Source organism: Chanodichthys erythropterus, chromosome 21 (genome assembly GCF_024489055.1).
Source record: "Chanodichthys erythropterus isolate Z2021 chromosome 21, ASM2448905v1, whole genome shotgun sequence".
Classification (NCBI taxonomy): Eukaryota; Metazoa; Chordata; class Actinopteri; order Cypriniformes; family Xenocyprididae; genus Chanodichthys; species Chanodichthys erythropterus.
In genome coordinates this window covers 34,823,803-34,847,774 of record NC_090241.1, presented here as the reverse complement: position 1 = coordinate 34,847,774, position 23,972 = coordinate 34,823,803, and the positions used below count along the sequence as shown (strand labels likewise).

General features: G+C 33.5%; 2 protein-coding genes across 4 annotated transcripts; one reads left to right on the top strand and one right to left on the bottom strand.

The window, feature by feature from the left end:
* Positions 1–198: 198 nt before the first annotated feature.
* Positions 199–6,379, top strand: ctsa (cathepsin A). Its single transcript, XM_067373843.1, has 15 exons — positions 199–309; positions 553–713; positions 829–940; positions 1,059–1,109; positions 1,501–1,587; positions 2,520–2,675; positions 2,764–2,855; positions 3,076–3,160; positions 3,258–3,340; positions 3,428–3,506; positions 4,274–4,422; positions 4,517–4,592; positions 4,673–4,762; positions 5,315–5,416; positions 5,712–6,379. The coding sequence occupies exons 1-15, from the start codon at positions 307–309 to the stop codon at positions 5,793–5,795; spliced, it is 1,410 nt and encodes a 469-aa protein (XP_067229944.1). The 5' UTR covers positions 199–306; the 3' UTR covers positions 5,796–6,379.
* Positions 6,240–22,813, bottom strand: pltp (phospholipid transfer protein). 3 transcript variants are annotated; one of them, XM_067373840.1, is made up of 16 exons: positions 22,671–22,813; positions 16,311–16,434; positions 16,121–16,220; positions 14,421–14,546; positions 12,844–12,999; positions 12,638–12,701; positions 12,443–12,506; positions 12,276–12,367; positions 10,648–10,824; positions 10,511–10,570; positions 10,256–10,420; positions 10,104–10,171; positions 9,979–10,021; positions 9,823–9,886; positions 8,265–8,341; positions 6,240–7,561 (listed from the first exon to the last, which is right to left on the bottom strand). In XM_067373840.1, the coding sequence occupies exons 2-16, from the start codon at positions 16,417–16,419 to the stop codon at positions 7,466–7,468; spliced, it is 1,461 nt and encodes a 486-aa protein (XP_067229941.1). In that variant the 5' UTR covers positions 16,420–16,434; positions 22,671–22,813; the 3' UTR covers positions 6,240–7,465. The 3 variants fall into 3 exon arrangements, with proteins under 3 accessions (XP_067229941.1, XP_067229942.1, XP_067229943.1); XM_067373841.1 differs by lacking the exon at positions 22,671–22,813 and adding an exon at positions 22,514–22,616; XM_067373842.1 differs by lacking the exon at positions 22,671–22,813 and adding an exon at positions 17,718–17,847.
* Positions 22,814–23,972: the final 1,159 nt, after the last annotated feature.

The following is a 23,972-nucleotide window of genomic DNA, read 5'->3' as shown; positions in this document are numbered from 1 at the left end:
AAAACATTTCCCCCGGCAACATTTAAAAGAACACCAAACAACATTAAAAAATTAAAATAAATCTATTATTTATGAATTTATCATATATTTACACCCTCAAAATAAGAACAGCACAAAAACGTATTTGTATAAGGTATTCCCGAAAACAGAAATGGCTTCTTTGTGTGGTTTAGTATAGACTTTTATTTTGAAACAGTGGGCGAACACCATCATGTGACTTCATCACGGGAAAGTTGAAGTCACATGAATTTTGGGTCTACTTAAACACATTCCTAGCCTTTTAACATTTTTGCTCCTACACCTGGAATGGTAAGACTAGTGAAATAATAACACTGTGGATAATTTTAAGCTGTCTGCTGAATAACTTGTGGCTCAGTTTTCTGTTTTGATTTCCACCGTCATATAGGATAACACTTAATTTCCTGGTTAGTTAATGAAAGGTTATACAGCTTTCCTTTTGGTTTTTGGTGTCACTTGTGCTTCAGATTGTTGTAAGTGATAATGTTTCTTTTGAATTGGAAGGTTAAGTCAGTAAGTTTTGCTGTGTTTCAGATGCATCGTGTGTTGGTGTGTTTGCTGCTGGGGCTGCTGGAGGTTTCTGGGGCTCCAGATGCAGATGAAATCAAGTATCTGCCTGGACTTCCCAAACAGCCCAGCTTCAAGCATTATTCTGGATACTTCAGTGTGGCTGACAACAAGCACCTTCACTACTGGTCAGTAGGACTGGCTGACTTTCACTTTCATTTAAATTACCCCAAGAATTGGTTTTGGAAATTTCCCATATGTAATTATCCAGCATTATTAATGTGTTCTGTTCCACTTGATCAGGTTTGTTGAGTCTCAGAAAGATCCAGCCAATAGTCCGGTTGTTCTGTGGCTTAACGGAGGACCAGGATGCAGCTCCCTGGATGGTTTGCTCACAGAGCACGGACCTTTTCTGGTGATCTTCATTATATAACCATACTATTGAGAAATATATATAATATAATATATTATATTATATTATATTATATATGTTTTTTTTTATTTATTTATTTATTTTTTTGTTATTTTTACAGATCCAAGATGATGGTGCAACTCTAGAATATAATCCTTATTCTTGGAACAAGGTATGGATTCTATCTTTTTAGTTTAGTTTAGTTAAATATATCTCATTACTAAATGAGTAATTGTTGTGGTGTGAAATGAGGAAGTCGTAGGTCCAGTTTTCACCTTAGGCAGCATTTTCAGTAACTGGACTATGACACTTCCTTCATCCAGAAACATGACCTTACGCTCTTATATTCTTGGCTATAGCAAACTGGCTTTACTGTAATAAATAAGGGGTTTTCAAAAAACTCTTTATTTAAAAATCACTGGACTACATGAAAAGAAACAAGACATTTCAGTGTTGTTGTTGTTGTTTCTTTTTATAAAGTCCAGCGATGAAGTAAAATTTTGTAACCTGGATGTTTTACATAGTCATGAATCTACATGGATAAATAAGGGATGTTTTTCCAGATTGCAAATGTCTTATACCTGGAGTCACCAGCAGGTGTCGGCTTCTCCTACTCTGATGACAAGAAGTACACAACCAATGACACAGAGGTATGATTCAAATCATACTGCATTTTAGAGAAACAATAAATAAAAATATCATCCAGATGTGTAAGCATTTCTATTTTAAATATTGTGAAATATTTTTAAATTTTAAAATGGCTGTTTTCTTTTTGAATATGGTTTTAAAGTGTAATTTATTCCTGTGATCAAAGCTGAATTTTCAGCATCATTACTCCAGTCTTCAGTGTCACATGATCCTTCAGAAATCATGATGATTTGCTGCTCAAGAAACATTTCTGATTATGTTCAGGATTTTTTGAATAGAAAGTTCAAAAGAACAGAATTTAACGAAAATAGAAATCTTTTGTAACATTATCACTACCGTTCAAAAGTCTGGGGTTAGTAAGAATTTCTTTTTTTTTTCTTTTATTCTTTTTTGGTTTTATTCAGTAAGGATGCATTAGATTGATCCAATTGACAGTAAAAAAAAAAAAAGAAATTTATAATGTTACAAAAGATTCTATTTCAGATAAATGTTCTTCTTTTGAACTTTCTATTTATCAAAGAATCCTGAAAAAGCTGTTTTCAGCTCATAAATGTTTCTTGAACAGCAAATCATCATATTAGATTGATTTCTGAAGGATCATGTGACACTGAAGACTGGAGTAATGATGCTAAAAATTCAGCTTTGATCACAGGAATAAATTAGTTTACAATATATTAAAATGGAAAACAGTTATCTTAAATTGTTGTAATATTTCACAATATTACTGTTTTGCTGTATTTTGGATCAAATAAATGCAGTTTTATTTTAAATATATTAGTGCTTGATCTACTTCCTTCATAATGTTTTTAATAGGTAGATAGATTATAAAATGCACAAATGCATGTATTGCACAGATAGTAAGTATGCGTTGCATAGTACCAATAGTGCTTATTTGCACTGGATATGAAAACAAAATGCTCGCTGACTTTTCCAGGTGGCCATGAACAACTACTTGGCCCTGAAAACGTTTTTCCAGTTGTTTCCTGAGTTCAGCAAGAATGAGTTTTTCCTGACTGGAGAGAGTTATGGGGGCATTTACATTCCCACACTGGCTGAGATAGTCATGGAGGACAGCAGCATCAATTTAAAGGTAGGAGAGGCTTCCTTATAACCATACTGCCCATAAACAACAGACACTGAGTGTCTCGATCCATGACGTGTGTATTTGTATCTTGTAGGGTATTGCTGTTGGAAATGGCTTGTCCAGCTATGAGCTAAATGATAATTCATTGGTGTATTTTGCATACTATCATGGACTTCTTGGTACCAGGTACAGTGTTTTCTTGTCTAATATGACTCTTCATGTTGTTCTACTGAACATTCGCTGTAATGTTATATATTGTTTGCTATAAAGACATCAAATATACTTTTGCATGGGTAAAATACAATATTATATTGTATTCATTTATGCATTATTTTATTTTTGTGTATTTTAATCTTTAGTATGTGTTATTTTTGTATGTTTTATTTATTTATGTGTTCTTGTATAGGTTGTGGAATGACCTGCAGACATTTTGCTGCAAAGCTGGAGTGTGTGACTTCTACAATAACAAGGATGTGAACTGCTCCGTTTCTGTACGTTGAACTGTGCTATACGAATGGCTTGAGATGCATAAAGTGTCCTGTATTCTTTACTTACGACATCTTTTCTTATCCTTCCATTGCTCTTTAGCTCTATGCAGTTCAAAACATTGTCTACTCGTCAGGGCTCAACATCTATAACCTGTATGCTCCCTGTGCAGGAGGTGTCTCTGAGTAAGTGAACATGGAGTAACTTTCATATGATGTGTGTTGTTGTTTTTTTTAAGTTGAAGTCTCATTTGTTCTGTGTTTTGAATCCAGCCGTGAAAATGGCCAATTTGTGATCCAAAACATGGGTCACCACTTCATCAACCATCAGTGGTCCAAAGCACAGAACGAGGTAAAGAAACCAATTTGTGTGTTGCTGTTGGACAACAAAATCTTTCTTTAAGGGTCAGAGACACAGATTTCACATGTTGATTACTTTATATATATATATATAATATATTATATACATATTATATATAATATGCAATTTTGTTTTATGCATTATTTTTTACTTGTTTATTTTTACTAATACACCCACCTGTTATTTATTTATTTATTTATTTGTATGTATGCAATTTTATTTATGCATTTTGTTTTGTGGAACACAACAACATCTTTAGCCGTTTTTAATGCTCAATTCTATACACTGAAAGTACTGAGGCCATACAATAACTTTTTTTTTTTTTTATTATTATTCACTGAAAATATTTCCATTAGCTGTAGTGATGTCAAACACAATTGGTTCTTGTGTGTCTCATAATCAAATACAACATTGTATTTGGGATTTACAGTAAGAACAGTTTACGGTTTTGTTACCAGAACATGTTTTAGAATTCTTATCATATGTAAATGAAAAACATCTTTAATATTTAATTTATTTTATTATTATTTTGTTTTGTATTTATGCAACTCTTGTGTATTTTGTAACTTGGCTCTTGCCCTGAAAATAGCCAACATGGCATTAAAATCTCGACTACTGTAACAACATGAGGATCAGTAAAAATGACACAATTTTCATTTTTGGGTAAACTGTCATTTTAAGTACTAGTAGGATAAACAAATGTCAGAGCTTGATCATGGTATTTTGAGGGTTAATCCACATTAATCTTGTTGAATCAGAAATTTCGAAGTGTGGCCTCAGTGTTTAAATCTACGCGGCTCGATCCTCCGTGCACCAACTCCACCCCATCAACCCTGTACCTGAACAACCCTCTCGTGAAGTCTGCTCTCCACATCTCGCCCAATGCTTTGGACTGGGTCATCTGCAGGTGCGTTAAATGGACTTTAATCTTGCAAAATGCAATTGAGTGTTGTGAGAGAGGACTTCAATTTAAAATTGTCCTGTTTTTGTTGTTGTTGCAGCGCTGAAGTCAATCTGAACTACAAGCGTCTGTTCATGGACGTGAAGAAACAGTACTTGAAGCTTCTTGGAGCACTAGTGAGTGATGGGAATGTAAATGTTTATGAATCATATATTTCCATATCTGCCTGTTGATTTCAATCACATCTTTTCAACAGAAATACCGTGTGCTGGTTTATAATGGAGACGTGGACATGGCCTGCAACTTCCTAGGAGACGAGTGGTTTGTGGAGTCTCTCCAGCAAGAGGTGTGTGTCCTGCTCTCTTTTACTTTTGGTCTGGTCTGGTCATTCAAATAATAAATTTTTTCAAATCTAAAAATCTGTTCACCCTGACTAGCAGAAATTTCATAAAGCATTGATATTTTTGTGTATTATTATTATTATTATTATTATTATTATTATTATACACTTAATTTATTTAAAAATATAATAAAACAAAGGTTTGCTATTATATGCTATTAATATAATATTTTTATTTTATGGTGTATTCAATTTAAATATTTATTATTTTATTAATGCAATATTTTTATTTATGTATCCATTAAAATTAATATAAAATTTTTATATTCATAAAACATTTAATATTGCATAATTTATTTAATATTTTTATTAATATTATTTATTAATTTATCAATTATTTACATATTTTAATTATTGGAGAAAGCTTTTTTTTGTCATCTTGTGCAATTTTGTATCAGACATGTGGGTGTGTTTTTTTTTTTTTTTTTTTTTTTGCTTTTTTTGTGTTTTGTTTGTTTGATACACAAAAAAACAATCTCTCTTTATCTTCTCCAACAGGTCCAGGTGCAGCGCAGAGCTTGGATTTATTTCAATGGTGAAACTCAGCAGGTGGGCGGTTTTGTCAAGGAATTCGCCAACATTGCTTTCCTCACAGTGAAGGTAAGACTGCAATACAACCATTCACATGATACACAAATCTCTGTGATTTTGATGTATGAATGAAAAGCTGAATTAATTGGAAATAAATGCCATACCTGGACAACATCAGCATACTAGGATTTAGAATAGAGCCTTCATTCACTTCAATTGCAAACTACTTTTACTTACTATGTGCATGTGAATTTTGTCTAAAAAAAAATATATATATATATATATATATATATATATATTATAATATAAATTAATTATTATTATTGTGTTTTTTTTTTATAAAATGTATTTATGTCCTCCACAGGGTTCGGGTCACATGGTTCCCACTGATAAACCTATAGCGGCCTTCACAATGTTCACTCGCTTCATCACCAATAAACCTTACTAGAACACACTCAGGGATTTCACTCTTCACATCTGAATTTGCACTGTCACAATGGTAAAATGTTTATGATATATTGACCACTGACTGTTTTCTGTTGTTCAGAACTGATGAGATTTTCTACTTTGTGTTTTATGTAGTTTAGTTGCCTGCCTTGTTTGTTTGATTTATGCTGACTGTACATAATGATATTTTGTTGTAGGTGTTTAAGGGATTCAGTTTGAAGCGATTAAGACGTCTATATGTCTCTTTTTTTATCTTTGATAAAGTGTGATTATGGTTGATTTAATAGGAAAAGATGCTGTGTTTACGAGTTTAAATTCAATCCAATGATTCTGCAGTGAGTGGATGTTCACTGTTTATTGCACAATTTTAGCTTATGTCTTCTCTATTAGACGTGAAACTGTAGCCATCGCACAGATGATTTTTGTCATTTCAGATATTAATGTCTCACTTTTGCCTTTTTGTTAAGGTGTCATTGTCTTCATTTGATTACTTTTAAAATGAGTTATATGATCTGTGGTACCTTTTTGTGCTCATAAGGGAATAATATGTGCCTTTTTATCTTTTCCCCCAGTTTTTTTAATTAAAGATCAATTTTCTATGATTTTTAGTTTCTTTTTGTGATCTTTTGTGGTGCATTTAGACAGTTTCATTTCATTAATGAACTTAATAAGGTTTGCGATCAGTAACATTCGTGAATTTTAAAGTGTCTTTTTTATATAAAGAGGTACAGTGATTTCACTCACAAATGAGGATGGCAAACAATCTCATATTAAACAGTCAATATAAGATAAAACGTGTACAAAAAATCATAAAATTCAACCTAAAGTACATATACATGTTGTGTCATCTAAGCTCAGAGTATATCAGTTGTACATATGTATTTGGGAATAAGACACTTATGCAAAACCATTAAAGTCAACATGAGCCTGCATTTGCAACCAATTTTACTTCTGAAAGGTGACAATAAAAAAATGAACCGGACTTGATTAAGTGGATGGTATAAGTGAGCATTTCATATCAGAACAGAGTCAGAGTTGAATGTGTGCAGTGGATCGAAATCCCAACCAGAGCATCTCTACGTATCCCGACGGTAACCCTTATTTTTGTTTACATATTCTTATTTGCTTGTATTGGTGTAATGTTTATGCAACAGCTATTTACACTAAGTGTAAAATATTTAGATGGTATTTACACTGAGAGCAAATAGTGATTGAGACTGTTTGTGCAAAGTGTAAACAGAACTATTTGTGCTAAAGGTAAAATACCTAAGCAATGGTCAGCCTTTGCCAACAAGCTAGATGATCTGCACTCATAAATAAACACTGCAAATATCCATTATATTTGCATTAAATTATTGCATTAACTATTAAGAAGGTATTAGAAAGAAATCAGCTGAAAAGATGATGAATCCATTTTTTCTCTTGGGAGTGTACATTGACAAATTATACACAATAACCCCAGGAATTTGCACTTGGAGAGTAAATAGGTCAATTTTGAGTTCATGTTGACTAATGATATGAGGTCTGGAGGATCAAATGTTCTGTACAGTTAACATGCTTCGGCTGGAAGGTTAGTTCTCTTCTTTTAAAACCTCCATTTATTGCTCCATATTTTAGTATCTGTGCATGAATGTGTACATGCGTTAAAGTTACAGCAGCTCTTCTCTCGTCTTAAACTGTGTTGTCTGTTGGACCCGACAGCTTCCTCTCGATTAGTTCTCGCAGACCTGTTGTGAAGTGTAGGTTTGCCCCGACAATGATGTAGCCCTGTGAAATCAAAGATGGAGGATGCAGTTGAACATATAGTATCATGTAGTATGTAACATATAGTAACTTAAACTTAAAAGATTAGTTCACTTTCAAATGAAAATTAGCCCAAGCTCAACTCACCCTCAAGACTTTCTTCCTTCTGATGATCACAATCGGAGAAATAATTCATTAAATTAATTAAATATCCTGAATCAATCCAAGCTTTGTAATGACAGTGAGCGATACCAATGAGTATGAGCTGAAGAAAGTGCATCCATCCATCATAAACGTACTCCACATGGCTTTGGAGGGTTAATAAAAGCCTTCTGAAGTGAAGCGATGCATTTGTGTAAGAAAAATATCCATATTTAACAAGTTATGAAGTAAAATATCTAGCTTCCACCAGACCGCCTTCCCTTTTCAACTTGCAAAGAAAGTGTAGCACCTCTCGCAGTTTGAAATGCTTACACTTCATCCTATGCCTTCTGTATTCAAAATACGAAAACATTTAATTTGGATGCACTTTCTTTAGCTTCATACTCGACAGTCCTGTTCACTGCCATTGTTCACAAGCTTGGATGCATCAGGATATCTATTAAAATAACTCCAATTGTGTTCATCAGAAAGAAGAAAGTAATATACACCTAAGAAGGCTTGAGGGGGAGTAAAGCTTGAAAGTGAACTAATCCTTTAAGATAATAAAAGTTAACCTTTAACTTACATTGTGATACTCAACCACCTCTTCAATGAAGTCTAACCCGTCCGGTAGAGGGATCTGCACACCTCGCTTAATGTAATCTTTCATGAAAACACAGGATGAAGCATTTAGATTTTCAAATATTTTAAGCAAATATATCTTATCCAACATCTGGGATCAGGTGTTTTTTTTTTTTTTTTTAGCAAGAACATTGATCAAAAGTGATATTAAAGGCATTTATAATGTATAAAGACTTCTTTTTCAAATAAATGAAAAATCAGTTTTCAGTTATCAGTTTCCTAGAAATATGAATCAACATTGGTAATAAATGTTTTTTGAGCAGCAAATCATCATATCAGAATGATTTCTGAAGGATCATGTGACACTGAAGACTGGAGTAATGATGCTGAAAATTCAGCTTTGATCACAGGAATAAATTACAGTTTAAAATATAATGCAATATAAAACATTTATTTTAAAATTGTAATAATATTTCACAATATTACTGTTTTTTACAGAAGAGGATTAGGGCCAAGCAATAATAAAAAAATAAATCCATCTCGAGATTAAAGTTGTTCAATTTAAATTTCGAGAAAAAAGTCCAAATAAAATGTTGAGAATAAACTTGTTAAATTACGAGAAAAAAACGTGTTAAATTTCGAGAAAAAGGTTGAGATAAAATGTTGAAAATAAAGTCATTAAATTTCGAGAAAAAAGTCTAAATAAAATGTTGAGAATAAACTCGTTAAATTACGAGGAAAAAACTAGTTACATTTCAAGGAAAAAGGTCGAAATAAAATGTTGAGAATAAACTCGTTAAATTACAAGAAAAAAAATAGTTAAATTTCGAGAAAAAAGTCAAAATAAAATGTTGAGAATAAACTTGTTAAATTACGAGAAAAAAAACTAGTTACATTTCGAGAAAAAAGTTGAAATAAATGTTGAGAATAAACTCGTTAAATTACGAGAAAAAAAAATGTTAAATTTCGAGAAAAGTCAAAATAAAATGTTGAGAATAAACTCGTTAAATTACGAGAAACTCGTTCAATTTCGAGAAAAAAGTTGAAATAAATGTTGAGAATAAACTTGTTAAATTACGAGAAACTCGTTCAATTTCGAGAAAAAAGTCGAAATAAAATGTTGAGAATAAACTCGTTAAATTACGAGAAAAAAAACTCGTTACATTTCGAGAAAAAAGTTGAGATAAAATGTTGAGAATAAACTTGTTAAATTACGAGGAAAAAACGTGTTAAATTTCAAGAAAAAATTCGTTAAATTACAAATTTGTTCTCATAATTTAACGACTTTATTCTCGTAATTTAATGACTTTATTCTCAACATTTTATCTCGACTTTTTTTTCTCGAAATTTAACAACTTTAATCTCGAGATGGTTTTATTTTTTTTTTATTGCTTGGCCCTAATCCTCTTCTGCAGTTTTTACTGTGTTTTTGATCAAATAAATGCATTCTTTGTGACCAGAAGAGACTTCTTTCAAAAACACTGAAACATCTTAACGTCCCCAAACTTTTTGTAGACGTAAACAAAACAAACCTCAAATATAAAATATATTGTTTCACTTACTGTTAATGAGAGGAACCACAGATATCTGCAGCATCGTCTTCAGGGGACCTTGCAGTGGAATAAGCTGAAGGAAAAATATTACATTTAATATCCACTCTTGATTGGTTTTGCATCAGGTGTATTTAAAGTGAAATTGAAACATTTTAGGAAACTTACAGCTAAAGACTCCAGAGCAGACTGATTGGAGTAAATTTTGAACCTGGAAACAGATTCTCAGTTCAAAATGAATGTTAAGTGAGCGTAATGTCAAATACAGTTAAATGTTTGTGCATTATATTTACCTTCTCAAATCTAAATGGACAGTCAAGCGCTTGCCCTTCATTGACACTTTCGCATTGAATTTACCTTCCTAAAACAAGGTCAAATTTGGTGCATTTATTGCATCAGTTCATCATAAAACTAATTATGGGATTGTGTATATCATATTTCTCACCATGGTCATGCTGCTGAGCTGTACTGGTGGTTTTCCTGCCGGGAGAACCAACACTTTGACCATAGCGTTGACGGCCACGCTGGCACCAGAGGTCTTGATAGTGGAGCGAGGAGGAGCGGTGACCTCTATCTCCAGTGACAGAGGCTGATCCATTAGCGCCGGGTTCTGATAGGACAGAACGAACACAGAGAATAGGTGGTTGCCTGGGCGTTGCTATGTGGTTGCTATGTATATAGGCATTGTAATTTTACTCACCAGCATCATGATAGTCCCCAAGTAGGTGGTCCTGAGGAGCACTTCTAAGTCCTTTGGCATCTGAAATGAGTTGAATAATAGTTGTTTTTGTCTTATTTTTGTATCATGCCTTTGAAACAAACTAGATGGTGTCTTACTCGTTCGTTTGCGATCTGCGTTTGGAACAGGCCACCTTTGAAGTAAGAGAAGAGGCCACTGTCAAAGAAGTACTCGGAGAGAGAGAGATAGACCATACGATCATACTCTCTCACTACGGGATTCACAGCGTAGTTCACTAGGGTCTCGTTCTCATTCTTAAGGTCGTAAAACATGCCCTGTGCAGAAGAGAGGGAGAGAAATACATAAATACAAAATAAAACCTATTCATTTGATCCATAAAAAAAGTGTTTTATGTTATGTTATGTTATGTTATGTTATGTTATGTTATGTTATGTTATGTTATGTTATGTACGGAAGCTTGTTTCTGCCACTAAATAAAAAAAGGTTAAAAAAGGTAATTGCGACTTTTTATTTTAAAATTCTGACTTTATTTCTCAGAATTGTGAGATTTAAATTTGCAATTGTGAGTTATAAAGTCAGAATTGCATGATATAACATCAGAATTCTGACTCTTTTTTTTTTTTGCAATTGCAAGTTTTTATAATGCAACTCTGACTTTATATCACAATTCTGACTTTTTTTCTCAAAATCGCGAGTTATTAATTGCATATATCGCATTACGTCTTATAATGTCAGAAATGTGAGATAGAAAATCAAAACGTCAGTGTTTTTTTCACATTATAACTCGCAATTCTGACTTTATATCACACAATTTTGACTTTATATCTCGCAATTTTGTTTTTATATCTCGCAATTCTGACTTCATATCTCGCAATTGCAAGAAAAGAAATCATAATTGTGAGATAAAAAGTCGCAATTACCTTATTTAATTTTTTATTTCATGGCGAAAACAAGCTTCCATAGTCATGTTATGTTGTGTTATATGTGATGTATTCTGGCCAAAATATATGTAGAATTCATACTAAATATATGTCATAAACAGCTCGGCTTGAGAAAATATAAATAAAATCTTTCAAATCTAACAATTTAGTTGTAGCCTTTAAATTCCAAAATGTACATCAAGGGGCAAGAAAATACACTTTCAGTCTTAAAATAAATTTTGGGTAGATGCAAAATGTATTAAATAAATATATATTGACTTTGACAATATGTATTTAAAAAATAAGGAAATATAAATAATAAAGTAAATTTGTCAAAAATTAATTTTAACATCTATATTATCAATATATTTTTGACCATTTTTGCATATTTTAAAATATATCCTCCAGATATCGTTCTAATATGCTGATTTGCTGCTCAAAAAATATATCTTATTATTATTATCAATGTTGAAAACAGTTGCGCTGCTTCATATGTTTGTGAAAACCTTTATACATTATTTCAGGATTATTTGATGAATTTGAACAATGCGTCTTAGCTGGCCCCAAACTTTTGAACAGTATATGGTGCACTTAATGCATCACTGCAGAGCCACTGGGTGGAGCTTGAATGTCTGATCACACCCTAAAGCTCATTAGGTCAAGCCCCACCCATTAGTTTAGCCCCTCCTCCTTGATTTAATGGGTGGAGCTTGAATGTCTGACCACACCCTAAACCTCATTAGGTTAAGCCCCACTCATTATTTCCACAGAGGTGGAGCTAGACTAAGCTCCACCCATTACATCCAGAGTGGGGGAGCTGGACGTCACTTACATCTGTCACTCACCCTAAAATCCATATCAAGGCTTGTTTCTGTCACCACAGGGTCACTCAGCAGTGAGTAATCGATGCCCACGTAACTGTCCACCTCCGTGCGCACTGAAAAACACATTCAGGTAAACACACGTGTCTGCCAGATCAATATATCACAACAGTTTTATAACGTTCTCTAACCTGGAATTGTTTCCAGCAGCTGGTTAACCAAAACTAGTGCAGCATGATTCAAGGCAGGACAAATCTGACAGAGACATATAGGCAAAAGTTAAGTTCCATTAATTCTAATGTGATTAAAGTTAAAATATATTGAGCAATGATATGCAAACATCATGACAAGCATCTTCTAATCCTGACTGGAAAAAGTAAACAAACCTGTTTATTTAAGACAAAGCGCATTCCTGTAGTCAGGAACGTTCCGATAAAGTCATAAACCCTCCTGTGGGAATATTTTGAGGCACATAAGAACATGCCATATAATGCAAAATGTTCAGCAAACAATGTACTTAATTCACAAAAAAGTTAATCAAATCATGTGTCACTTGCAATAAACATGCTCAGATTTCAATATAGTCAATTACCCAAGGGTCCCGCCAAATCTGGCCCTCATCTTGGCAATGGACGCATCACAGGTGATGTTGGAGATCTTGAGACGGCCCGCCTTGTCTTTGCTGAGATGGAGGACTGTGAAGATGTTGACTCCCTCAGCTGAGGCATTGATGGCTCCCTCATCATAACTAATGGAGAGAAAGGAGGAGACCTCATCTTGTTGTTGTGAGAGACCTAAATAGTAAAAGTTTTAAGCTACATCTTGTAAAAGCTCTACAGACCATATATGACATGCAGTTCCCACTGTTAGTTTTTCACATGACTGTTTAAAACTTGCGGTTGCTAAGATTTTGTAATGTTTTTGAAAAAAGAAGTGTCTTCTGCTCACCAAGGCTGCATTTATTTGATAAAAAATACAGTAAAAACTGTAATATTGTGAAATATTATGATATATTATTATAATAACCATTCTCTATTGCAATGTTTTAAAATGTAATTTATTCCTGTGATCAAAGCTTTTCAGCATCATTACTCCAGTCTTCAGTCACATGATCCTTCAGAAATCATTCTGATATGATGATTTGATCTTCAATAAACATTTCTGATTATTATCAATGTTGAAAACCGCTTCATATTTATGTATAACCCATGACAAATTTCTTTCAGGATTCTTTGATGAAAAAAGTTCAAAAGAACAGCATTTACTTGAACACATTATAAATGTCTTTAATGTCAATTTTTTAATCAATTTAATGCATTCTTGATTAATAAAAGTCCTTTACCAAAAATAATGTATGCTTCAAGTTCATTTTATTAAGTATACTTAAGTAAAGTTCAAGTATAATTTTAAGTAGACTTTATGTAGTAAGTATACTAATATGTAAGTACTAGGATACTTGTAAATGTACTATTTCAATACTACTTAGGACTAAATTGGCCCACTTTTTAGTGTATACTTTAAATGTAACAGCAGTAAATGTTGAGTACACAACTAGTTTTTTGTTTGTACTGCAACTATTCTACAAGTGAACTTAGAGGTATACTGATAGTTTACTAGTTAAATACTTGTAGCGCATATTTAGTTTGAAGTATACTCTTAGAAAACTACTAATTTAGTAGTTTTATACTGCAAGAGAACTTAACATCATACTTATAGTTTTCTACTTATTTTGCACTTTAAGAGTACTAATATGCTCCTATTTAGGTATTCATTTTTATACTTGAAATATACCTTTAACTCTACTTTAAGTAGATTTGAAGTAAATTCCTATGTACACTATCGGTGGACTAGACTAAAATTCAAATACTCAGAATTAGGAACATATCTGTTTTGTTTATAAATCAGTATTTTCAAACAAGTTTATTAGACGTTATGTAAAACTATGTAAAGGCAACTCAATCAAAAGAGCAAACATAACTACAAGCCAATTATACTTAGAATATGTAATTATACTTTAAGAAGGCCTATATCTCGACCAAAAGATGTATATGAATAATAAATGAAGTATACTAATATAGCACACTTGTATAAATTCTATTTTGTGAGGGGAATTGTTGCATGTAACCTCTAGTCTTCTGCTCGATTGCTACAGATGCATGTCAGACTCACAAGAGCCAGTAAAGGATGCGTCTCTGGAAGTTCAGGGTGATGGAGGAGTTCTGCACCTCGAACAGCAGCCCCACATCAGGCTGGAAGCGCAGGTCAGAGGTCAGGTTCAGCTCCGTGATCTTCACACTAAAGAGACATGAGCTTAGAATTAGAGCCCACTGTATGGAATCACTCAAAGGTTTTAATCGTCCGCTTTCTAATCTGTAAACCTTGAAACTTCAAAACTTTTTTAAACATTCAAACTAGTCAACATTCAGAGTTTCTTGGGAGTCTTGACAAACTTCGCTTTATAGTTGAGTCATTCCTCGAAACTGGTATGATTGGAGTCCCTCCAACCTTTTTCAGTGTATTTTATCTATTGGATCACCAAAATATATTTTTAAAAGCTTCTCGTAATAATTGAAATGTCTCTTTTAATAATGTTTAAAAACATGCCATACATTTTATCTTCATATTAGGAATTATTTTGTTTTTTTTCAGTTGACACCACCTATTTTGTCATGTCGCTCAAGGCCTTCTATGAAAGTGAGATATGAATAATAAAATGAGAAAAAAGTCCATTCTTTTTGCCATTCCCATAAATATCCATCTGTGAATTTTTTAATGTTTTTTTGCTAAGTAAATTCATGATTATTCATTAAAATCACATCATTTAGTTCCGTAGCTCAGTAACCCCTCAACACCGTTACACAAAACCATAATGAACTGATACTTATGTGACATTATTAATAGGAAGTGACATCATAGAAGTCTTCTGAACAACATTGTGAGCAAGTTAGTGCCTTCTTTAATAATTATAACTAAATTATGTTGTGAAATTGTGTTTGTCGAGCTTAACGACTCAACCCCGTTACATCAATTAAAGATAGAAAACTATTACTTGTGAAAATTTTCTTTGTTATTTCAACATTATTCATGATTTCTTAATATCATGCATGTCATGTGATCTCCATTTATTCACTAGATTTAGAGCAGTGGCCAATTTGGGCAAAAAATCACAACCCCGTCACACCTACATTTTTACTATTATTATTTATGTTTATGAAAATGTAATTTAAAGTTAGTTGAATTCTGTCTGAAATGTTCATAGCAATCATAAGAATACTGATTTTAGTTCAAATTCTGAAGTTAAGTCTTTTTGGCTGGTTTCTGTCACAAAAAGTGCCAATTTCAGGCTTTAGTAGCAAAAGTGTGAGATTTTATTTAACTTTTATATTTGCAATTACTGAATTAGTGTGAGGGACATCTGATTAATAGGAAAATGTTGATTTTATCACAAATACATTTTTTAATAATATTCAGAGAGCTCCCATAGTGTCCATAAATTAAAATAATGACCAATAATAGTAGTGATTTGATGCCTGAGATGGGAAAATATGTTTTTCTGGAAGTTAAATATGTCATTAATGTTTTGGTAAAAAAATCTAAAAATGTGTAAGTCCAAATCATACCGGTTTGGTGGAATCTAGTAAAGTCTTTGAATTCAAATGGTTTAAATTATGCATCCTCTTTGCTACCTCAAGTACAAATGAGGAATTGAATTGGAAATAAAAAAAGATATTCTCAATTCATTTCTGAGTGATGCACAACTCTGGCATTTGCATCCTCATGGTCTTTGTGTGTGAATGACCACAGGAGGGCGTCGGTTGAGACATGATGTCCATGAAAGTGGAAATCCAGTAGATGAAATATAAACATACTCTTTGATGGTGTATGTGAAGCGGCCCTCGGCACCACTCATCTCTGGCATGCTGATGTTACTCAACTCTCCTTCCACGAAATTCTTTGTCTCTGCCTTCACTGTAAAGATGTCAAACAGAGGCCAGGCTTTCATAGACTACTATATGATAATAGATGCATTTTATATCTGAATATTGGGCTATATCTTACACATCTCCAGTCCTCTGTCAGTGATGCGGATCTTGCATCCAGGCGGCTCTGCTAAGGTCATCGTGACGAGTGAAAGAAGAAAGATGACAGAGACTTTCAGCAGTTCCATGATTCCTCAGTAGACCTGAAAAACAACAATTTAACAAAGCTATCAAGAGAAAAATTAGTGCAAAGAGCATCATCAAAAAAAAGTTAAAGGATTAGTTCACTTTCAAATTAAAATTTCCTGATAATTTACTCACCCCACATGTCATCCAAGATGTCCATGTCCTTCTTTCTTCAGTCGAAAAGAAATTAAGGTTTTTGAGGAAAACATTCCAGGATTTTTCTCCATATAGTGGACTTCAATGGAGCCCAAACAGTTTACAGCGATCAAACACGAGAAATAAGGGTCTTATCTAGAGAAACTGTCACTCTTTTTCTAAAAAAAAAAATAAATAAGTTATATACATTTTAACCATAAATGCTCATCTTGAACTAGCTCTCTTCTTCTTCTTCTTCTCTATTTGAATTCTGGCAGTGTAGACGCTGCTAAGTGTATTACTGCCCTCCACAGGTCAAAGTTTGAATTAAATTGTCATATACAATATGCTAGTGCAAGTATATAACAATTAGTTCAAACTTTAACCTGTGGAGGGCAGCAATACACTTAGCAGTTTAGACACTGCTAAGTGTATTGCTGCCCTCCACAGGTTAAAGTTTGAACTAATTGTTATATACTTGCATATAGACTGCCGTAATTCAAATAGAGAAGAAGAGAGCTAATTGTTTTTTAGAAAATAAGCGATGGTTTCTCTAGATAAGTCTCTTATTCCTCGTCTGGGATCATGTAGAGCGCTTTGAAGCTGCACTGAAACTGTCATTTTGACCTCCAACCGTCTGGAGGCCATTGAAGTCCACTACATGGAGAAAAATCCTGGAATGTTTTCATCAAACACCTTCATTTCTTTTCGACTGAAGAAAGACATGAACATCTTTGATGACATGGGGGTGAGTAAATTATCAGGAAATTTTAATTTGAAAGTGAACTAATCCTTTAAAGAAGAAATAATGAAAAGATTAATTTGAGAATGTTCATTCCATAAATAAAATAGACAGACAAACAGATAGATATTAAAAAATACAAAATAGATTAAAATTAATGAAATAAACATAAAAAAATAGCTCAATTCAAATCTAAATCTCTTGCACAAAGAAATCCCTCCTCATTCATTAGCTTTAAAAGATCACATCACACATCAGAGTTACTATCTGACTCTTTTAGAGAAATAAAGTCCATTGCAGTTTTGTACAGGCAGTTCTGTGTCTTTCCATCTACAGTCCTGCACCAAACAGCTTCTCCTGTGCGGCGCCAGGGAAATAGGCGCTGACAGCTAAATATACAGAGAAATGAGAGAATAATCTTGCCTTTCAAGCGTATGTAAAAAGAAATATCCAGCCAAAGAAGTCCAGGTCTTTCCGCTCTCGTTTCTGTGGCAGTGTGTGTGAAGAGTGTGTGTCTGCGTGTGTGTTTATAGTGCAGAGGAGGAGAGACTGATGGACCCTTCTCACGGACTGCGATGACGTAACGCGTTTCCACAGTTATCAACATCGCAAATCTAGTAAAGTTTTTAATATTTTCATTTAAAAAAAAAATAAAAACACATTTATAACACTGTACTTTGTGTTATATTACATTGGCAGTAAATGACAAAAACGAATAATGCCGCTCCGAGGGTGTTTCTAATAAAAGCGCTGAGGGAATGACAGCAAACTACATCTTTCTCTCTTCTGACTGCTGTAATTAATTTCCTGATATTTTCTCTTTTGGAAAGTCGTGAAAATTAGTTTTTCTATTAGAGTAAATACATATATTTGCTATCGTCTCCCATTCACCGGTTGGTTTTCCGTTGGAAAAAGCATAACGGCTAACTTGGATCACGTGTGCCTTGATAACCAATCACATTACAGCCTCGACGCGCAATTGTCCGGTGACTTCTCTTATAAAACAGCATTTTTTTTTTGGTGTAAACTCTAAAAATAGATCGATCCAAAACTAATGTTTAAGAGTAAACATGTTTAAGATTAGCCAGTGGGCTGTCGATTCATTAAATGATAAGCTATTTCCTCACAAAAGTGGTTTATTAAGCTTCATAGAGTACCTTAGGGATGACGTGTTTTTATAGGCAAAACCCGGAAGCGAGATAGCATTTTAGGACTTCCGGTTCCATCGCCCTAAAGTCTATAGCTGTGTCCGAAACCGCTCACTCGTTCACTCATTCACTATTCCCTATATAGTGTATGGCATTTGAGTGCACTATATCTGCATGGAGTGAACGAAATGAAGTGAGTGAATTCGGACACTGACGTATACACTGTGCGTCGGAGAGCTGGAGCTGTCGCAGAAACGGCTCGACGCGATAAAACAATTTTATCCTACATGTTACTTACATTATAAAATAATGTTAATAACAATAACAATCATAATGACTTTATTTTGTAATCATACATGCCTCCGTGCCAGCTTTGTAGTTTAATTGATTGTATAATTGGTTTGTCATGCTTAATATGGGTTCATAATCATTAAATACTATAAAATACTGTAAACAAAAAATAAACACATTAACAAGTGTACATTATTTCATGCATTTATTCTTTTTAATAAAGTTTTTTTAGTTTGTTATAAACTCTCACGCTCACAGATGAGGTGGTGTTTGAGCGCCCTCAGGCGACCGTTATGATTTGAATACGCTACTGATGATTAACGACAGTCCTCTCCGCATTGGATTTTGGGAAATAGTGCTTCAGCGAGTGTACATCGAATGTACACTCGAAATCAGAGAGAATTGTGGGTAAAAAGTAGTGAACGAATGTAGGGAATTAAGTCACTCACTTAGAATTCGGACACCACTACAAAATGGCCGACACCCGATATAGTGGACTATATAGTGGATAGGGAGCGGTTTCGGACACAGCTTATGGGTTTTTTTGAATGGGTTTTTGCTAAATCGCCTGAAATAAGATCTGTGGATAACAAAGCCTCTAAATATTTTCATGTTTTGATCTATGACATAAAACATAACCCGCTTGTGATTTTTTAAACCTTTATTGTGTCTTAAAAACGGCGGTTGCTAACAAATTGCTAAAAGGGACTACTTCCTTTGGCGAGGACTTTAGACGTCATCCTGACAAACAGGACATTTGGACAGCATTTCTCATGGGAAAAAGTGTAAAAGTATTCACACTCAGCACAGATCATAATCAGCGAGCATGTTTTTAAATATAGTTTTTTTTTTAAATAAAGTTTGAGGAAGCTTGGTGGTGGTGACGTTGATCCGCGACCATGGTGTGCTGCACAGCAAAAATCAACTCTGCTTGAGTACATATGCTCCCTCTCTAAATAGTGTTAAAGTAACACTGAAGCATAATTAAAGTTAATGAGATACTTAAGCAATTAATAAGGCTGTGACTTAAGTCACTTGTAATTCTTGTGTTTTTTCTTATTTCTTCAGTGATTCTGCTTGTTAACAGCAGGTGTTCATCACTAATGTGCAATCATTAATTAATTGGTTAATTATCTCATTAAATTTAACTCTGCTTCAGTGTTATTTTAACACTATTTAGAGAGGGACCATATGTACTCTGAGCGGAGTTGATTCTGGAGATTTTGCTGTGTCTAGTCGTTTATAGCCTACTGTTAGCTTTTTATATCTGACTACTTTATTTAGGCTTCAAAATGTATAAATGTTGTTTTGATAGACAAAGATTATATTGATAGACAAAATGTCATAACCCTTTGTTAAACACAGAGCTTATTTTTTGCGATTTTCCAAAAGTCTATGGGAAAAATGCATAGGCTTTTAAACGAGGGAACGCGTGCGCCGCTAACTTAAGGGTTGGCCTACAAAAACAGGTCATCTCTGAGGTACTCTATAAAGCCTCTCCTCCATTGACATCCATTAAAAAATTGGCCTCCTGTCTCTTTTCCTGCGTACTGCAGCATTAGCAAGTGTTGTTACGCTTTTTTTTTTTTTTGGGGGGGGGCTTTTTTTGGTTGCAGGCTTGGCTTCAAGTGGCTTTGAGTTTATTCAACTATGACAACTTCTGCTTAAACCCAGAAACGAGAAAAGGGACTGCAGCAGTGAGGGGAGAGAGAGAGAAAGAGGGATAGAGGCTGCATCCCCAATGAGAACATGGTTTCTAGGGTGTTGCTATGCAGTTGCCATGGTGTTCTAAAGTATTGTGTGATTGCAAAAGTGTATTTGGTAGTTACTGAGAATTCTGGATGGTTGCTGTGGAGTTCTGGGTGGTTGCTATGGCGTTGCTATGCAGTTCCTAAAGTGTTTTGAGAGGTTTTTTGGCAAATTGGTGTTCTGAGTTACTGCAATGCTTTTCATTCATGTGCATAGTTTGAGTGGTGTGGGCTGAGTCTAAGAGTTTGTTTAAATTACTAAACATAATAGTAAAATTGTGACTTTGCAAGCAAAATAAGCAATATAATAGAGATGCAATGGCCAACAGCTTGAATAAGGTCATCTCTTGGAGGTCACATGTGTGCGTATAGTTGCTGGAGGCAGCTGTCTCTATAGTCACCCAACAGGAACAAACAGGACCAAAACAAACTGTCCCGCAAATGGGCTTTTTAAGGTCATTGACCCCAGGGTCCGGCTGATTTATCTCGCTTCAAAGAAGATGATCTCAGGCAGGCAGAAAGTTTTACAAATGCCTCATTCATTTTGTATAAAACCCTGCATGGGCTTGGGAGCTTTTTAAGCATCCAAAAGTAATGACTCTTCTGAGACAATAACTTTCAGCAAACGCATTGTCTGTGTGCAGTACCGATAGGTGACCTTTGACACAAAACGATGCCCAATGAGGCCAGAAGTCTTTACATTTCAGGAAGGATGAACATGTTCTTTGTGAAACATAAGTTGCAGTAAATCAAGAAATAAACAATCCATTCCATGTGGAAATCGTTTAGATATGGAATGTTTTCGGCCATAAGGTGATGTTTGCTTTGAGAAGGGAGTGGGGTTATTACAGTTCACAAACACAAGATTGCTTCTCCAGGTCAATACCCCAAAATACCCCAAACATAGTAAGTGAAACAATGTTACACAAGCAAAATAAACACTTTCCATTCAAGATATGTGTTATTAAACAGTTTTGTTTACATTGGAAGATAGCACTGCAACTGTGTATGTATTTTTAAATTACACTTAAATAAAAAAAAAAATAAAAAAAGTATATTATGGTACTATATAATTATTAATCAGATTTGTTGCCAAGTATGTTGCATACTCAAGGAGTTTGTTTTGGTGACAGAAGAATTTACATTAATCTTGATTTACATTAATGATGAATGTATACTCTAAAAAATGCTGGGTTAAAAACAACCCAAGTTGGGTTGAAAATGGACAAACCCAGTGGTTGGGTTAAATGTTTGCCCAACATGCTGGGTAGTTTTATTTAACCCAAGTATTGTTTAAAAATGACTATGTCTGGCTTAAAATTAACCCAAAAAATCAGACACACATTTACTGGAGGCAAAAATAATAATCAAAATGTGAACATTTGTTAATAAGCTAAATGTTTATTGTTTAATTGTTATTCATTAGCCTAAACTTATTAAATATTCATTTATTAAACATATTAATAAATGTTAATTTCCAACATATTGTTGGGTTCATTTTAAGCAAGCATTACATTAATTATTAAACAATAGCAGGTTGCGCAAACATTTAACCCAACTGTTTGGTTGTTTTTAACCCAGCATTTTTTTAGAGTGTAATATCGATGTCTAATACTTATATTATATTTAATAATTAATATAATAACTAGTGAGACAAATTGAATTACGGCAACATCTGAACATTTCAGTTATGTGAATCTGGGATAATATAAAATGTGCTGTATTTAAACTAATTAGAATTGATCCATAATTCAAACAGTTCTCCCCAGTAAAATCTCCTCGTCATATTATTTTTTAAACATAATAATAAATTATGAAGATAATTGATATTTTACTTCTTTGACATGCAGATTTTCAAAATGTTGAAACCATTTCATAAAGGACACTGTATAAATCATAACCAATAACGTAAAAAGTGTCTATTAAGTTCAAAATCCCATTGGGATGAACATGAACTAGCCATGAACATGAACTAGCCATGAACAGAACGAGTGCAAATTTCCAAATTATCCTTATAGAAACATAAACCTACCTCCATTTGTGCTGGGAAGGCATTCGTTCTCTTTTGAGTGATGGCACAAAGTGAAACCATAAACTTTGTACACATTTTGTGCAAGAATTACAGCTTATTCCCATATTTCCCTCCCCAAATACCTTTGTAGTGCCTTTCACAATAATAGAATACTTACAGTGGTGTGGAAATACAGGCTGGGTAACTTTAGTGTTTCTCAGATATAAACTCTTAGAAGAATCAGATATTTTCTTGCAGTCTGGAAATCATCAGTGAAATGAATGTTTAAATCCTATTGCATCCCTCCCTCTTTTAGTCTGGATTCACTATGATCCCAGTTTATATATGGGAGTAAAAGCAGGTTGGGTAGAGGGTGTTCCTCTTCGCCTCATGTCATATGACCTTGTAACAACAATTTATAAGCATGACGACGTGCAAAGAAAACATTTTCCAAAGATTAACATGCAACAAATAAGTAAATATTGTTTCATTGTCTAAATATTTGCTGCTTTTCTAAAAGTTCACATTATTTAACCGTGAGGCAGAGGAACGATGGCTCCAGGCTGCATTAAACAGAGTCTGCCCTTTAATTTTTGGAGACTAAACCTTAAATTACTTCATGACTTCTTAGAAGCCCATGTTGCAAGGTTTCATAGAATCACATGATGCATGAAATGGGTTCAGCTTAAAACCACAGAGGACCAAGGTGGAGCTCACTTTGGAGAATCAAGTTCAGGAAAAAATGCCATTCAATGGTTTTTGGCCACCAATTATGGGGTGAAGCACATAAAATTTTCCTTTTTAGTTATAGGCTTAAATCTGTTTGAAAATAGGGGCGAGGAAATGCGTCCCGTATATTCTTTATACCAGGGGAATGAGTACAAGTTTAGAAACAACAACATTTGATTTGGTTTCCCACCAAAGACCAGAAGTTCCTCAGAGGCCTCACACAACTTCTGTAGACCACCGGCCCTGATGAATGGCTTGACATGCAGGGCTTATATATATATATATGTATATATATATATATATATATATATATATATATATATATATATATATATATATATATATATATATATATATATATATATATATATATATATATATATATATATATATATATATATATATATATATATATATATGTGTATATATATAAAAAAAAATAAACTGATAAATAAAATAATAATAATAATAAATTAAACTGTGACATATTATACCTGTTATTATATTATGACCTGACCATGTTTTGCTTAAGTGTTATCTGACATAATTAAGATTAATTTTTTCTGACACAGTTTTTTTCTTGTCATATTTTATTACCATTTTTTTAAACTATAGTGAATAAACTGAATTAATGAATGAAATGTTCAAGGTGTCTGAATAAATTTTGGTTTGACTGTATATATATATATATATAGTATGATACATAAAAATTATACTAAAAAATTACAAAAACTCAAATAAAAATAAATAA